Here is an 18,699-nt window from a genome sequence, read left to right on the forward strand (position 1 = left end):
TGGCCGCTAACTCTCGCGAGAGGCCCGTAACTGGATTTGCGCCGGGGAGACCTCAGAATGAGCTCTTCCCCGCTTCCCCCACGGCGACATAATCAGCCTCATGCCTAGCCAGGGCGGGAAGCTGATTGCTATCAATTTGAATTCATTTAAGTGTCGCTGCATCTCCTGGGGGGGTGTCAGATATCCCCCCCCCCCCCCCCCCCACTCTGGCATGATGTCACATGGGGACATGGCAGGGCGGAACCCTGGCAATACTAGGTTGGCACTGCAGGGGGCAGCACCAGAGGCTGGGGCCTCCAGGGAACACCATTGGTTAGGGTTGGTGGGGGGGGGGAGGGGGGGGGGGTGGGCTTCACTTTAAACAGCGCGCCTCAATCTCAGTGTAGCCAGGCTTATCGGTGCTATGAGGCCCCGCCCCAACCAGAGTGATGGCGTAAAATGCGCGCCTCTGTTTTTTTAAAAATAACAAGTGTTAGAAGATGGGGGAGAGAAAGTCTGGCTCCTTCTCAGTCAGAACTTGACACTTTGCCATTTCGTGGGAAAATCCCGCCGATTAATCTAAATCTAAAGTTGAATGTCCCCGTTTGTCATCTCGGATGTAAAAGATAACATGGCATTATTTTGAAGCGGAACAAACTTCTCCCTCAGGTGTCTGGGCTAACATTCACCCGTCGGCCAACATTGTTTATACAGATGGCAGGGTAGATGCTGAGAGGGTGAATCCTCTCACATGGGAATCCACGATTCCAGGATGGAGGGGGCAAAGACTGGAATGATCCACCTCCACCCCCACCGAGGGTTTTCCCGCATCGGAGGCGGCTCGCCATTGGCTGCCGGTCCAGCCGAAGCCGATGCCGATTTGCATGGCTGGCCCGCCCCATTGCCGGGGAAACCCACGGCGTGGGTCAACTTCAGCGGGTTTGGAAGATCCCGCTGGTGGACAATCCCACCCCTAGTTTCAGAAGGGGCTGGTTTAGCACAGTGGGCTAAGACAGCTGGCTTCTAATGCAGAGCAAGGCCAGCAGCGCGGGTTCTATTCCCGTTCCAGCCTCCCCGAACAGGCGCCGGAATGTGGCGACTAGGGGCTTTTCACAGTAACTTCATTGAAGCCTACTCGTGACAATAAGTTATTATTATTAGAATAAAGGGTCACCTCAGGCAGAGATGAGGTGGAATTTCTTCTCAGAGGGTCATGCGTTGCCGGAATTCTCCATGGGGTAGCAGGGGAGAGCTGGGGAGGCTGAGTCATCGCATATATTCAAAATTGAGATCCATACGGATGCCATGGATAATGGCGAACAGGCAGGCAAGTGGCGATGAATGAATGAAATGAATGAAAATTGCTTATTGTCACAAGTAGGCTTCAAATGAAGTTACTGTGAAAAGCCCCTAGTCGCCACATTCCGGCGCCTGTTCGGGGAGGCTGGTACAATGAAGACACAATCAGACCAGCCATGGTCTTGTTCACCCTCGAGCAGGAACAAGGGCCCCTGCGGCATACCCCTGCACTTATTTCTTATGTATTCGCCACCTTGCTGTTTGTAGTGAGTTTGCTGTGTGTATATTGGCTGCTACACTTCCCACAGAACAGCAGTGAATACACTTCAACAAGGACTTTGGGCACCCGTACGATGTGACAGTCCTAGATAAATGCAAATCTTTCTTTTAATGTGCGTCTTTTATAACCAATAAATCTTTTCCAGTCACAATGTATGAATATTATGCAGCCGTTTACACAGTTTTTATATAGGAGTGAAAAGCACTCAGGGTAGAACTGTCTTTGTCTGTTTTAATATTATCAGGAGCTGTCATTGACGGTGTTGAATATATAAAAGTGTTTGCATCAGCATCAGTTACGGTTGAGAGATGTGCCATTACTCTCAGTGAACATTGAGTCTCTGCCAAAATGCCAATTTGTTGTCCGTCAAGATGTGGAAAATGTCAATAGAAAGCAGTCACAAAAACATGCATCCTTAAAATATTTATTTTTAAATTGGTGTATTTACTGAAGAAATAATACAGCATATGGCAATAGTCAGCTGTCCTTCTGGAATATTACCTCAAGCTACCCTTCAACTGAGGTGTGACCGTTGTTCATCAGAGAACCCTTGTTCAAGGAACAGGTACTGCGTGTCTTTGATGTCCCTGTCAGGCAGGGAAGAGATGGTAGAGTGAGGGAACCATGGTTGACAAGAGAGGTTGAATGTCTTGTTAAGAGGAAGAAGGAGACTTATGTCAGGCTGAAGAAACAAGGTTCAGACAGGGCGCTGGAGGGATACAAGATAGCCAGGAGGGAACTGAAGAAAGGGATTAGGAGAGCTAAGAGAGGGCATGAAAAATCTTTGGCAGGTAGGATCAAGGAAAACCCCAAGGCCTTTTACACATATGTGAGAAATATGAGAATGACTAGAGCGAGGGTAGGTCCGATCAAGGACAGTAGTGGGAGATTGTGTATTGAGTCTGAAGAGATAGGAGAGGTCTTGAACAAGTATTTTTCTTCAGTATTTACAAACGAGAGGGGCCATATTGTTGGAGAGGACAGTGTGAAACAGACTCATAAGCTCGAGGAGATACTTGTCAGGAAGGAAGATGTGTTGCGCATTTTGAAAAACTTGAGGATAGACAAGTCACCCGGGCCTGACAGGATATATCCAAGGATTCTGTGGGAAGCAAGAAATGAAATTGCAGAGCCGTTGGCAATGATCTTTTCGTCCTCGCTGTCAACAGGGGTGGTACCAGAGGATTGGAGAGTGGCGAATGTCGTGCCCCTGTTCAAAAAAGGGAATAGGGATAACCCTGGGAATTACAGGCCAGTTAGTCTTACTTCGGTGGTAGGCAAAGTAATGGAAAGGGTACTGAGGGATAGGATTTCTGAGTATCTGGAAAGACACTGCTTGATTAGGGATAGTCAGCACGGATTTGTGAGGGGTAGATCTTGCCTTACAAGTCTTATTGACTTCTTTGAGGAGGTGACCAAGCATGTGGATGAAGGTAAAGCAGTGGATGTAGTGTACATGGATTTTAGTAAGGCATTTGATAAGGTTCCCCATTGTAGGCTTCTGCAGAAAGTAAGGAGGCATGGGATAGTGGGAAATTTGGCCAGTTGGATAACAAACTGGCTAACCGATAGAAGACAGAGAGTGGTGGTGGATGGCAAATATTCAGCCTGGAGCCCAGTTATCAGTGGCATACCACAGGGATCAGTTCTGGGTCCTCTGCTGTTTGTGAGTTTCATTAACGACTTGGATGAGGGAGTTGAAGGGTGGATCAGTAAATTTACAGATGATACAAAGATTGGTGGAGTTGTGGATAGTGAGGAGGGCTGTTGTCGGCTTCAAAGAGACATAGATAGGATGCAGAGCTGGGCTGAGAAGTGGCAGATGGAGTTTAACCCTGACAAGTGTGAGGTTGTCCATTTTGGAAGGACAAATATGAATGCGGAATACAGGGTTAACGGTAGGGCTCTTGGCAATGTGGAGGAGCAGAGAGATCTTGGGGTCTATGTTCATAGATCTTTGAAAATTGCCACTCAAGTGGATAGAGTTGTGAAGAAGGCCTCTGGTGTGCTAGCGTTCATTAGCAGAGGGATTGAATTTAAGAGCCGTGAGGTGATGATGCAGCTGTACAAAACCTTGGTCAGGCCACATTTGGAGTACTGTGTGCCGTTCTGGTCGCCTCATTTTAGAAAGGATGTGGAAGCTTTGGAAAGGGTGCAAAGGAGATTTACCAGGATGTTGCCTGGAATGGAGAGTAGGTCATACGAGGAAAGGTTGAGGGTGCTAGGCCTTTTCTCATTAGAACGGAGAAGGATGAGGGGCGACTTGATAGAGGTTTATAAGATGATCAGGGGAATAGATAGAGTAGACAGTCAGAGACTTTTTCCCCGGGTGGAACACACCATTACAAGGGGACATAAATTTAAGATAAATGGTGGAAGATATAGAGGGGATGTCAGAGGTAGGTTCTTTACCCAGAGAGTAGTGGGGGCATGGAATGCACTGCCTGTGGAAGTAGTTGAGTCGGAAACGTTAGGGACCTTCAAGCGGCTATTGGATAGGTACATGGATTAGGGTAGAATAATGGAGTGTAGATTAACTTCTTCTTAAGGGCAGCACGGTAGCATTGTGGATAGCACAATTGCTTCACAGCTCCAGGGTCCCAAGTTCGATTTCGACTTGGGTCACTGTCTGTGTGGAGTCTGCACATCCTCCCCGTGTGTGCGTGGGTTTCCTCCGGGTACTCCGGTTTCCTCCCACAGTCCAAAGATGTGCAGGTTGGGTGGATTGGCCATGAAAAATTGCCCTTAGTGTCCAAAATTCTATGATTAACCTAGGACAATCTATCTAACCCAGATTGGAGCCCACCCCACTCATCCCTTTTTCTCTGAGCTCAGAGATCAAACTGCTGTCTGCGTCAGCCATTAAAGATTTGTTATTTTTCAGGCGTTTAAGCCAACTCTTAAGCAAAATCATTAATCCTTTGTTGGAATAACTTTCAATCCTGACAGCCAGCAAGGTGACATTTTGTACCGAGGGTCCCAATATTTGGGAACTGATCGAAATGACTACCTCACGGCTTTAACAAACCCAAAAGGCCGGAATTGAGAAACAATCATTTGCCTGTAGATGGCATAGACTAGTTTTCAGGTTCATCACAGTGCGCTCTTATGCATTTTAAGCCATTGACAGGATGACTATCAGTACTTTACGATGTTCACCATCACGGTTTGATATGCACGCCATTTCCTATAGGTGCAGTTGCGGGATAGGAATGAGCGTCTGTACACTAAACTGGGAGATCTTCAGGGAAAGATGGGACAGATGGCTGGATCGAAGACTGATCTCTCCTCTAAACTGGTGTTCAGTGAGGAAGAAAAGTTAAAGGTGAGATACGGCACAACAACTTAAATTTGCGGAGTGTCTCGAACACAATGAAATGCCACATAATGGGGACTAAAAGCCTCGTCAAAGGGGTAGGTTTTGAGGAGTGCCACGGGGAGACGGGGGTGTATTGGTAATGTCACTGGATTAGTAATCCAGAGGCCCAGGCTAGTGCCCTGGGGACGTGGGTTCAAACCCCACCACGGCAGCTGGTGGAAGTTGAAATCAATTAATAAACATGGTATTTAGGGATAGTCTCAGTAATGGTGACCATGACAGTAATCAATTGTTGTAAAAACCCTTCTGGCTCATTAATATCCTGTAGGAAAAGGCCATTCTTACCTGGCCTGACCCAATGTGACTCCAGGCCCAGGGAGCAGGAGGAGATTACAGAGTTAGGGAAGGGTGAGACCATGGACCGAGAAGAGATTTTAGAATCAAGATGTTGCTTGAAGGAAGCCACTGTACGTCAGTGGCGATAGGGGGACGGGGCTTGGCGTGAATTAAGACACGGGCAGCAGAGTTGTGGATGGGATCAAGTTTACAGAGGATAGAATGTGAGAGGAGTGTATTGGAACAGTCAAGTTTCAACGGGGGTTCAGCACAACTGAGCTGAGCTGGGGCGAAGTCAGGCAATATTACAGAGGAGGAAATAAAGAAACATTTAAAGTACATCCAGCATGTCTAATCCCTGCGTTTGGGAATTAAAGGGGCATAAACGTTTTTTAAAAATGGGCGTGAATGATTTGGGGAATTCTTTTGTTGGAATGTTTACGTCTCAGGCTGAAATCTAGCCTGAAGAAACTCTTTATTTAGATCCCTATTGCCTTTTTTTCTCATTTGGGGGTTTCTGGAAAGGCTGCTCGATAGGGCAAGGTGATAGGAAAGGTCAATTTACATAGAAATAGCCTGAAGAGACAGGTTTTTCGAGTATCCATGCGCAGCTGGATGCCAATTGGTTTGGGGCCTATGTTCAGGCCTGACATTTAACTCTATGTGGTCGAAGCCAAACTCCCAATGCTCATCCTGACTTGGGCCTCGGGCCTCACCATGTGTGTCCGGCAGTTCCGGATGTTAATCGGGTATTTAGAAGATGTTAATGGCTGGGAGATTACCAATATTTAGGTCCGATATCGCCCCCAAGGTCAACTTTGGGTATTATCATGGGCAAACCCAAACCTGTTTAAATCAATGTGCACACACACAAGGACTTCATGGCAGGTGTCATTTCAATGTAATGAAGTGGAGAAATCTTGAATGAGCTCTAACTGCCCCCCCCCCCCCCCCCCCCAACAGCCCACCCCAGCCCAGCCCACAGCCCCACTGCACATCCCAAAGTGGGTGTGATGGAATACCCTCCACTTGCCTAGATGAATGCAACTCCATTAGCTATCAAGATGTTCAACACCACCCAGGACAAAGTAGCTCGCTTACTTGGCATCCCTTCCACCCCCTTGAACATTCTCTCGCTCCACCATCAACGCACAGTGTCAGCAGGCAGCACCATCTCCAGGATATACTGCAGGATCTCACCAAGACTCCTTAGACAGCACCTTCCAAACCTACGGCCTTTACCACACAGAAGGATAAAGGCAGCAGACACATAGGGGCACGACCACCTGCAAGTTCCTCTCCATTCCGCTCACCAATAGCTCCCTCCCCACTATCACATCTTTCAGCACACACAATCACAGACAACCTACAACACTTCTCTTTCTACTTGTAAGAACCTCGTCACCCTTCTGTCTGCTCATACCACTCACCAACACCATTCCTTCCCTTACATTCAAACCCTTACACGTACAGTAAGCCCTCCCATTACTCCTTCCTTACTTCCAAGCCCACCCTCGACAGCACCTTCAAAACACACAACCTCTTACATCTAGAATGACAAGGACAGCAGATACCTGGGAACGCCACCATTTGGAAGTTTCCCCCCCCAAAGCCACTCACCATCCTTTCTTGGAAACATATCGCCGTTCCCTCACTATCAGTGGGTCAAAATGTAGGAACTCCCTCCTTAACAGCACTGTGGGTGTACCTACACCACATGGACTGCAGCGGTTCAAGAAGGCGGCTCACCACCTGCTTTGCAAGGGCAATTAAGGATGGGCAACAAATGCTGGTCTAGCCAGCGACACCAACATTCCATAAAGAAATTTAAAAAAACAAGTTGTATGTCCCCAATGCTTCCCAACCTTAACACTGCTCAAGACACTGAGCATGGCCCTTCATGCTTGTGGTAGTATGACTAGTGGTATTATGGTACCTGGGAGTGTGAGCTGCCATTGGTGCAGAAGGCTCGCTGCCCATTGGCCCAAGTGTTGTGTTCTCTGTATTCTCATTGGTTGCGAGGAAGGTAGCTCCGCCTACGAGGCAGGGTATAAGAACCCGTGTGCCCCAGCAGCCAAGTCATTTCTGTACTCCTGCTGCTGGGCACACTTCTTGTAGATTAAACCTTCGATTCGGACTACTCCTTCGTTTCCGTGTCCATTGATTGCGCATCAATGCTCCCTCTGTCTGAGCTGGGCAGTCAGCAGAATCTCCAGGGCAATCATTGCATTGCCGTTTCTTCAAGCAAACTCAATTTTGTCCCAAATTCAAGATGCATTTTTTAAAAATGATGGTGTCCTGCCACCTTCAGACTAATTGGTTGATTCATCCTCAGAGAATGCTGTTATATATTTTAGATTTCCAAGGACCTGATTGATTTGCAAATTCAGACCAATAAGATCCGAGAACAATATGAGGCGGAGAACTTTGAGCTGAAGAGTAAGGTATTTAACACAAGCTGTGTGACTGTTGTTTTAACAGTTCTAATTATTGCTGCATCATGATAAAAATGTAAACTGTTTGTGACTGCATTGCTGAATCATATTACATAGTAAGCGTATTACTTAATAAACCCTGAATTTTATAAATAGCAGCATAGAGTATAAAAGAAGCAAGTTATGAGGTTGGCACAGCGGTTAACACTGCTGCCTCACAGCCCCAAGGACTTGGGTTCAATTCCGGCCTTGGGTGACTGTGTGGTGTTTGCACTTTCTCCCCGTGTCTCCGTGGGTTTTTTCCGGGTGCTCCGGTTTCCTCCCACAGTCCAGGTGCAGACTCGATGGGCCGAATGGCCTCCTTCTGTCCTGTAGGGATTCTATGATTCTATATGCAGCTTAGATGGAATGGCCATCCTAAATTGTTCCTTAGTGTCCAGGTTAGTGCAGTTTAGGTTCCAGGGTTACAGGGATAAGGCGGGGTGGATGGGGGAATAAAAATGGGTAGAGTGCTCTTTCGGAGGGTCAGTGCAGACTCGATGGGCCCAAATGGCCCCCTTCTGCACTGTAGGGATTCTCTGATGATTCTATGACCTTTTCTCAAACATTCAAAATAAATTAATGTATGGGATGTGGACGTCACTGGTGAAGCCAGCATTTATTGCCCATCCCTAGTGGCCCATTGGTCCGGCTTTAGGAAGGAACCAAATGTTTTGTACACCAGATTTCCAAAAATGGTTCCCGGGATGGGGGACTTCAGTTCTGAGGATAGATCAGAGAGCTGGGGCTGATCTTCTGAGACGATTGAGGGGTGACTTGAATTGATTTATAATCCTGAAGAGTCTGGACTGAGTAGCTAGGAAGAAACTGTTCCCATTGGTGGAAGGATTCATAATCAGAGAACAGCGATTTGAAGTGATTGGCTAAAAAAACCAATGGTGGGATGAGGGAAAGTTTTTTTTCATGAAAAGAGTGATTAGGACCGAGAATGAGCTGCCAGAGTTTTGTGGAAGCAGGTTCAAACTCAGCAAGAAGGACTCATCTGTGGCTCACCCAGGAACTTAAGGATAGTAACTGGGGCAGCACAGTGGTTAGCACTGTGCTTCACAGCGTCAGTGACCCAGGTTCGATTCCCGGCTCGGGTCATTGTGTGTGCGGAGTCTGCAAGTTCTCCCCGTGTCTGCGTGGGTTTGCTCTGGTTTCCTCCCACAAGTCCCGAAAGATGTGCTGTTAAGGAATTTGGACATTCTAAAATTTTCCCTCCGTGTACCCGAAGCGGTGCCGGAATGTGGCGACTAGGGGCTTTTCACAGTAACTTCATTGCAGTGTTAATGTAAGCCTACTTGAGACAATAAAGATTATTAAAAAAATAGTGTAAAATTAAAAAAAGAGGCTTAAAATGCTGCAAAAACAGTCCCAATCTGAGGATTGGGAATATTTAGAAACAGCAAAGGCCATCGAAAATGTGTTAAAAGACAAAAAAGCTGATATGAGATAAACCAACCAGGAATATTAAAAAAATCGTAAGTTTTTGTCAGAATATAAAAAGGAAGCGAGTAGCTAAAATAGACAATTGTCCCTTAGAAGCAGAGACAAGACGACTTATCACGGGGTGTGAGGAAGTGGTGGAGGCATTGAACAAATAGAAGGCACAAGTTCCAGACCAGAAATAAACAAGAAAGGAGGGAGAGAGAGAAAAAGGTGAACAATGGGCCTAACATCAGCTGTTGGGCAAATGCTGGAATCTGTTATGAAGGAAGTCTCACAATACAGTTAGAAAAACGGAGATGGATTAGAACTCGTTAACATGTTTTTGCTGAAGGGAAATCCTATTTGACAAATTTATTTGCCTTTTTGTAAATAGTAGGGTAGACAATAGTAGGGCAGCACGGTAGCATTGTGGATAGCACAAACGCTTCACAGCTCCAGGGTCTCAGGTTCGATTCCGGCTTGGGTCACTGTCTGTGCGGAGTCTGCACATCCTCCCTGTGTGTGCGTGGGTTTCCTCCGGGTGCTCCGGTTTCCTCCCACAGTCCAAAGATGTGCACGTTAGGTGGATTGGCTATAATAAATTGCCCTTAGCGTCCAAAATTGCCCTTAGTGTTGGGTGGGGTTGTTGGGTTATGGGGATAGGGTGGAGGTGTTGACCTTGGGTAGGGTGCTCTTTCCAAGAGCCGGTGCAGACTCGATGGGCCGAATGGCCTCCTTCTGCACTATAGATTCTATGATAAATGGAAACCAGTAAGTGTGGTACGTCTGGATATCGAATGGGGCTGCACAAAAGGCTAACAGGCTAAAAAAGGGCTCACGGAGTTGGGGGAAATATATTGGCACGGATAGAGGATTGGTTAATGGATACAAAACAGAAAGTGGTCATAACCGGCACTTTTTCAAGTTGGCACACAGTAAATAGTGAGTGCGGAAAGGACAGGTCCGGGGGCCTCTGCTACTTACAACGCATATTAATGACTCAGATTAAATGAGACGGAATAATGTATCTACATTTGCTGATGATACCAAGATAGATAGTAAGGCGAGCTGCTGTGCTAGCCAGGTCTGGGGGAGGAGCTGGGTGAAGAGGGGCAGATATCCATGATGTGACAGTACAGGACAGGTTTGATGGACGAGCTGTCTTTTCCAATCTGATGGTTTTAATACATATAATACAAAGTAACAGGAAGACTTGGGGATGTGCTCAGGCAAATGAAAGGAAGGAAGAGTCAATCAGATAAGATCATTTTAAACAGACAAATAAGTGACCAAACGAAAGCAATAAAAACCACAAAAGCAAACGGGATTACCGATAGCAATCTGTTGCTGCTGCATTAGGAAGTGGTCACTACTGCATCGGATAGATATCGATATATTTTCTAGAAACTCTCTGCAATACTTCCAAAAACATTTTCATCAAGAAGTGGGCAACAGGGGGTGACCATGTTGAAGATTCGCTGAGGCATAACTAACCAGGGTTGTTGAGGAGGATGGTGTTAATGTGAAGGGAAAATCGTTTCAGATTCCAGCATCCGCAGTAATTTGCTTTTATCCAGTGTTAATGTGTAGATTGCATTAAAGAAATCGATAAGAGCCAACGTTGACTTAACTGAAGTAGTGAGATGGAAAAGAGAGAAAAGAAAACTCTAAATCTTGGAATACCGGAAGTAAGGGTTTTTAATTAATCAAGTTCAAAGCACAGTTTTGGGCTCAGCTGTGATGCCACTTGTAGTTAAACAGCAGGTCAAGATTTTTCGGTCCCACCTGCGGCAGGGTCGAAAATTTGAACCAATACAGTGCTTTGGGGTTTATTGAGGTTGCAAAAGGCCCAATAGAAATGTGAGCCCTTTTCTTAAAGGAAGCAGATTTTGCTTCAGGTGGGAATATCTGCAGGGCTGAAAATCCCGGCCTTATTTTTTTTTTAGAACAGTACAGCACAGAACAGGCCCTTCGGCCCTCGATGTTGTGCTGAGCAATGATCACCCTACTCAAGCCCACGTATACCTATCCCAGTAACCCAACAACCCCCATTAACCTTATTATTTTTTAGGACACTAAGGGCAATTTAGCCTGGCCAATCCACCTAACCCGCACATCTTTGGACTGTGGGAGGAAACCGGAGCACCCGGAGGAAACCCACGCACACACGGGGAGGATGTGCAGACTCCGCACAGACAGTGACCCAGCCGGGAATCGAACCTGGCTGAGAAAAAAACCCACAAAGCCAAACCAATGGCTGAACTCAATGGCCTGTTTAATTCTTCATCTAAAAATATTCAATGTGATCAAAGTCAGAGCTCAGGAATTGAAACATGGCTGGCCAGATGAAAAGGGAGATAAAATATAATCGAGTCTCATTATTATCACCACCTTAGAGTTATCGGCAATAATCATAGTTAGAATGGGTGTGTGGAGAATGGAGAGAGGTGCTACCCCAGGAAGCTCACAGCCTTTTTCTCAGCTTTGAGAATTGATTTCACACTATTGATTGTGCAGCGTCGGGTTAATGAGTTCACTAATGACATATTAACCCTCCATTATCTCACTGTGGGAGCTTGCTGTGAGTCAATTGGCTGCCAGGTCAAGACAGTGACTACACTTTGAAAGTATTCCATTGGCTATACAGTGCTTTGGGGCTCATTGAGGTTGCAAAAGGCCCGATAGAAATGTGAGCCTTTTTCTGAAAGGAAGCAGATCCTTGTCACTTAGAGATCTGACTCACACACACGCACAGTGTAAACTTCACAAACTCAAGCCCAATTTCCTTGAATACCTCTGCACTGACTCATAAAAGATTTTGAAAGCTTCTTCAAGGTCCTTGCTTACAGTCTGTGGAAAGAAGGAGATTCTCCATGTTGTATCGTGGTGCAGAAAGTGGTGTCCCTGCCTCTGATACACAAGGTTTGAGTCCCAAACCAGGACTTGTTAGCCAAGAAGGCGGGTGGGGGGGGTCAGAACCGTGTGTCAACCTGTAAATTCTTCCAGCACGCCAATGGCTGACGGTAAGAGCGGGCGAGACTCCTCGTCAGCCACACTTGATATGGGTTGGCGCCCCACAGGGTATAAGCATCTAGCAAAAGGCTAGCAACCTGTTCCAGGAATAACTAGCTATGGAAACAGATGAAAGTCTGCCACGGGGCACCATTAGATGTGGGAAGAGAATTGCATTCGACACTAGACCATTATAATTATTAACGGTTCGCGGAGGAGGTGCTCGGCTTCCGTTCAGTATCAATCACGCTGACGTTTTCGTTCTCTGAAGATTTTATTCCTAGAAAACAGAATAGTGGAGCTGGAATTACAAAAGGACAAATGTACGCATGAATATCGGACAGCGAAGGATTGTCTGAGGGTGGTGGAGAAAAGTCGTAAGGAGTTGGCAGACGAATACATTGTCCTGAAGACGAATTATATGACCCTGAGTAAGCAGCATGAAAATGAGGTAAGTGCAGCATTAACAAGAGGTTCGTTTGAGTTCAAACATATAAAACGTCCCTCTGGGAATCTTGAATGTGCCTGCTTTAAACACTTACCTAAGTTGGGCAGCTTTTCGTTAACATAGTAATATGTTCTTTAAATGAATTATTGCTGTTTCATTTGGTCCTAGGATGTGGGTGTTGCTCATGAGGCTGGCATCTATTGCCCATCCCTACTTACCCTTGCAAAGGTGGTGCCGAGCCAACCTCTTAAGAGCACGGTAGCATTGTGGATAGCACAATCGCTTCACAGCTCCAGGGTCCCAGATTCGATTCCGGCTTGGGTCTCTGTCTGTGCGGAGTCTGCACATCCTCCCCGTGTGTGCGTGGGTTTCCTCCAGGTGCTCCGGTTTCCTCCCACAGTCCAAAGATGTGCAGGTTAGGTGGATTGGCCATGATAAATTGCCCTTAGTGTCCAAAATTGCCCTTAGTGTTGGGTGGGGTTACTGGGTTAATGGGTTATGGAGATAGAGTGGAGGTGTTGACCTTCGGTAGGGTGCTCTTTCCAAGAGCCGGTGCAGACTCGATGGGCCGAATGGCCTCCTTCTGCACTGTACATTCTATGAAATCTATTCTATGAACATAAGATGTAGGAGCAGAAGTGGGCCATTCGGCCCATCGAGTCTGCTCCATCACTCATGACTGATCGGACCTGATGATCCGTAACTCCAATTTCCCACCTTATCCCCATCACCCCTTGATTCCCTCACTAATTAGCAATCTGTCTATCTCAGCCTTGAAAATACTTTGTGACCCAGCCTCCACAGCCCTCTGCGGTAAATAATTCCACAGATTCACTAGCCTCTTGGAGAGGAAATTCCTCACCGTCTCTGCTTCAAAAGGGTGACCCCTTACTCTGAGATTAAAGATTACTTCTCAGACTAACAGAGATGAGGAGGAATTTCTTCGGCCAGAGGGTGGTGAATCTGTGGAACTCTTTGCCGCAGAAGGCTGTGGAGGCCAAATCACTGAGTGTCTTTGAGACAGAGATAGATAGGTTCTTGATTAATAAGGGGATCAGGGGTTATGGGGAGAAGGCAGGAGAATGGGGATGAGAAAAATATCAGCCAAGATTGAATGGCGGAGCAGATCCAATGGGCCGAGTGGCCTAATTCTGCTCCTATGTCTTATGGTCTTACTATGCCCTCTGATCCTTGACTCTCCCACAAGGGGAAACAACTTCTCAGCATCTAACCTGTGAAACCCGCTGACAATCCTATATATCTCAATAAGGTCGCCTCTCATTCACCTAAACTCCAGTGAGAATAGGAACAACCAATTGAACCTCTCATAAGAAACTCCCTCCATGCCCGGGATCAACCTGGTGAACCTTCCCTGGACTGCCTTAGATAAGGACACTAATCACTAATCACAGTACTCCAGGTGTGATCTAACTAGTTTTAGCAGGACTTCCCTATTTTTATGCTCCATTGCCTTTGAAATGAACTTCCCTTTGAAATTCCCTTTGAACCACTGCAGTCCACGTGGGGTAGCTTGACCCTTAGATCTGTTAAGGAGGGAGTTCCGGAATCCCGACCCTGTGACAGTGAAGGAACTGCCAATATAGTTCAAAGCCAGGATGGCGGTGAGTGACTTGGAGGGGAACTTGAACGTGGTGGCGATGTTCCCATGAATCTGCTGCACTTGTGCTTCTAGGTGGTGGAGGTTGCAAGTTTGGAAGGTGCTGTTAGAGGAGCCTTGCCGAGCTGCTCAAGTGCATCCTGTACCTGGTCCACACTGTTGGCACTGTGCATTGGTGGTGAAGGGAATGAATGTTTAAGGTGTTACATAGTGCATGGGTCAAGCGGGCTGTTTTGCCTCAGGTGGCGTCCAGTTTCACGAGTGTTGTTGGAGCTGTACTCATCCTGGTAAGAGGAGAACATTCCATCACCCTCCTGACTTGTGCCTTCGAGGTGGTGGACAGACTTTGGGGAGTCAGGAAAGGAATTACTCGCGCAGGATTTCCATCCTCTGACTTGCTCTTTAAGCCACAGTATTTATATGGCTGACCCAGTTTAGTTACTGATAAATGGTAACCACTAAGCTGTTGATGAAGTTACCAGAAAACATGCTGATCTTAGATCCAATTTAATCTTTATCAATCTTTCATTTTAAGCAGTATTTCAAAGAAAGAAAGAAACAGTTGTGAAGCTTTCCCGCAGCTATGTGCTACCCGTTTATCTCGTGAATGCTGTGTATAGCAGACCGACAGAGTTGTTAAATTAATTTGTAGCGGATGATGTGCGTTGCATCAATTTCTGTGATGTGGAAATTGTCATTCTTAATTTGCAATTGTGCGCACTGCAGTTTAATTAACTGGATAGCCATGTGTTAATATGTGAGAAAACATCATGTCTGTACCCTGGGCTGCCACCTAAATTTTTATTTTCATTCATAGGGGCCTGGATTTAATGCAGTCTGTCAAAGTCGGGCAGCAGGGTAGCATGGTGGTTAGCATAAATGCTTCACAGCTCCAGGGTCCCAGGTTCGATACCCGGCTGGGTCACTGTGTGGAGTCTGCACGTCCTCCCCCTGTGTGCGTGGGTTTCCTCCGGGTGCTCCGGTTTCCTCCAACAGTCCAAAGATGTGCGGGTTAGGTGGATTGGCCATGCTAAATTGCCCGTAGTGACCTAAAAAGTAAGGTGGGGTGGGGGGGGTTGTTGGGTTACGGGTATAGGGTGGATACGTGGGTTTGAGTAGGGTGATCATGGCTCGGCACAACATCGAGGGCCGAAGGGCCTGTTCTGTGCTGTACTGTTCTATGTTCTATGTTAAAGTGGGAAATATGGCGGCTGGGCCCACTGAATTGTGGGACAGGCCCGGTCAGTCACCGGAGGTGGCAAAAGCCTGTCCCGATTAAGTCATAGGATGGAAAGAGATGAAGCAGAATTCCCAGCCTCCAGTGGTGGTATACTAATTAGGCTCATTACCGAGTCCACTGCAATTCAGTGGTGGCTCGGGGTTTAAATGGAGGCCACATGAGTCTCCCGCGGCATCAGTTGGTCGCCTGGCAAACCATTGTCGGATTTTGCCGACGGTCTCTGCTAGAGCAGGGCGGTCACTGGTAGCCCAGCATTGCGCCCACCTCCACTCATGGCCTGGGATCTTTCATTGATCCTGTGCCACTGAAGGGTGCAGTACCACCAGCAGCCACCGCTCTCACTGGCACTGATGAGAATGACGAGCCATTGGGGACCTTGATTGGGTAAGGTTTACCACTGGCCATCTAAATTCCTTCAGGCCTCCCCTCAGAACTGGCAAGAGCCCCTGTCAACTCGACAAAATTCTAGCCAGGATGTGGGTGTTGCCGTCTAATTGCCATCAAGCAGATGATAGTGAGCTGTCTTCTTGTATACAACTAGGTGGTTTACCAGAGAACAGTTAAGACTCAACCCCATTGCTATCGGTCTGGAGTCACGTATAGGCCAGATTGGGTAAGGATGGCAGATTACCTACCCAAAAGGATGCTCGTGAACCAGATGTGTTTTGTTTTAATAAATCCAGTAGTTTCATGATCACCATTACTGCTCATGTCTCTGGATCCAGACCTGAGGATTGTTAGTCGAGGAGCATAACCATGAAGACACCGTGCTCCTCAAAACTATTGTATTGACAAGTCCCGTGTAAAATGCTACCACACATCTATTGATGTCACTCTTGACCAGGAGGCAGAAGCTCGACCATTTTTACTCAAATTGTGGAGACGTGTGCTCAGAAAAGTGGGACTTTGTTACAACCCTTACGAGAGCCACAGGGACGACCCGATTAGTCTCCCGGGGAGCCTGATGGGGTATGTGCTCCCCCACTGAGTGGCAAAGGCCCTCAGCGGGCTCGTTAATTCCACATGATAAAAACTGGCCCAGGTAGGAGCCAGTATTCCAGAATGGTTCCGGTTGGGACTTGGGCTGCTGCTTGTACATACTTTTCCGAAACCTAGTGCTGAAAATAAACCATTTCTTACTCTCCTTTCCTGGGGAGTGCCTAGAAACATTCAGTTGCAGAAGGAGGCCATTTGGCTCATCAAGTCTGCACCGACCCTTGGAAAGAGTACCCTACCCAAGCCCACACCTCTATCCTATCCCCATTACCCAGTAACCCCACCTAACCTTTTTGGACACTTAGGACAATTTAGCATGGCCAATCCACCTAACCTGCACATCTTTGGAATATGGAAGGAAACCGGAGCAACCGGAGGAAACCCATGCACAGGGAGAACTCCGCACAGACAGTGACCTACGTCGGGAATTGAACCTGGGATCCTGGAGCTGTGAAGCAACAGTGCTAACCATTGTGCTACTGTGCTGTGGTAAAGTATGTAGGTGACCAAATGGACCCCAGGCTCGGAAATGTTACCTGTCAGCAAGGAGTGAACAGGTTCAAAGGAGAGCTGAGGGCAGATAGTAGTAACTACGCAGGTTCCAGAGTGGGAAATATTCATGTAGTAGACAGAGACTTCATCAGTATCAGAGATGTTGGAGTTAGAATTGTGCTTGCGTGGTTTTCACAGAAAATCGGACATGCAGATCCTTGTACCTTAGCAAGAAGTGACTTATTCACAAATTTTAAAATCATCTGATGTCTTCTTATTTTATACAATATGCAAACCCATTTAACATATGTATACGTACATGTGTATGTAACAGAGAGAACGATCGTATACACACAACTTGTATCTACCTCAGACCTTTAAACAACTAAAATTACCCAAAATGCTTCACAGGAGTATTATCAAATCAAATCTGACACCGGGCCATGTAAGGGCCCCAAAGAGTGTCTTAAAGGAGGAGAGAGGGGCCAAGAGGTGGATCGGCTAAAGGAGGCAATTCCAGAGGCTTTGGACCTCGGCTGCTGGTGAAGGTGTGCTCACCAATGTCGGAGTTTTTAAAATGGGGGATGCTCAATGAGGGGAGGCGAGAATCAGAGGATGCAGCAATCTCGGAGGATTATCGGGCTGGAGGGGCGTCACAGAGATAGGGAGAGTCAAGGCCACGGGAGAATTTGAAAACGAGGATTTAGAAATTGGCGTGCTGCTGTGCCGAGAACCACGGTGTTATGTTCGAATGAATTTGGTGCCAGTTACGATGCAGGCAGCAGAGATTTCGATCAGGTTTTTGAAGGGTGAAGGATGACTCTGGTTGGGGCAGCATTAGAACAGTAAAGAGAGCTGTGGAGGAGGAAATCAACAGCAGATGAGTAGGGCAGCACCTTACTTATCACGTGTGGCACTGTGGTTAGCACTGCCGCCTCGCAACGCCAGGGACCCAGGTTCAATTCCAACCTTGATTGGCTGTGTGGAGTTTGCATGTCTCCCCGTGTCTGCGTGGGTTTCCTCCGGGTGCTCCGGTTTCCTCCCACAGCCCAAAGATATGCAGGTTAGGCGGATTGGCCATGATAAATTGCCCCTAGTTGTCCAAAGATGCGCAGATTAAATGGGGTAATAATAATCTTTACTAGTGTCACAAATAGGTTTAACATTAGCGCTGCGATTAAGTTACTGTGAAAATCCCCTAGTCGCCACATTCCGGCCCCTGTTTGGGTACACTGAGGGAGAATTCAGAATGTCCAAGTCGCTTCACAAGCACATCTTTCGGGACTTGTTGGACAAAACCGGAGGAACCCCCGCACGCATGGGGAGAACATGCAGACTCCACACAGACAGCGGATCCAAGCTGGGAATCGAACCTGGGACCCTGGCACTGTGAAGCAACAGTGCTAACCACTGTGCTACCGTGCTGCCCCTTTACAGGATGTTGGGGGGGGGGGGTTAGGTAGGGTGCTCTTTCGGGGTTAGGGTGCTTTTTCGGAGATTTGGTGTAGATTCGATGAGCCGAATAGCCTCCTTCTGCACTGCAGGGATTTAGTGGATTCCCTTCACACCATTGATTCATCACATTTTTTAAATGCACATCTGTAAGATCCCAGGCAGGTGAAATATTGAGGCAATATTGTTTTCTGCTGGTGTCCATGTTGCTGGCATTGTTGAGTAATGTCCTTGTTTGGTCAGGGTGCTCCCCCTGCTCTGCATGATGCTGTCCACTCAGGGCAGCGCTTCCCGCCTCACTGACGCCGGGGTTTTTTGTTTTG

The 18,699-nt window shown here is 47.1% G+C and overlaps 1 protein-coding gene across 6 annotated transcripts in view; it reads left to right on the forward strand.

The window, feature by feature from the left end:
• ccdc78 (coiled-coil domain containing 78) overlaps positions 1-18,699 on the forward strand; it is a 151,674-nt gene that overhangs the window by 97,663 nt on the left and 35,312 nt on the right. For all 6 annotated transcript variants that reach the window (XM_038820820.1, XM_038820819.1, XM_038820823.1 and 3 more), the window contains 3 exons: positions 4,752-4,883; positions 7,571-7,657; positions 12,402-12,581. In XM_038820820.1, the coding sequence (XP_038676748.1) occupies positions 4,752-4,883; positions 7,571-7,657; positions 12,402-12,581 (399 nt within the window). The remainder of the gene's footprint in view (positions 1-4,751; positions 4,884-7,570; positions 7,658-12,401; positions 12,582-18,699) is intronic.

The sequence above is a fragment of the Scyliorhinus canicula genome, chromosome 15 (assembly GCF_902713615.1).
Source record: "Scyliorhinus canicula chromosome 15, sScyCan1.1, whole genome shotgun sequence".
NCBI classification, from domain to species: Eukaryota; Metazoa; Chordata; class Chondrichthyes; order Carcharhiniformes; family Scyliorhinidae; genus Scyliorhinus; species Scyliorhinus canicula.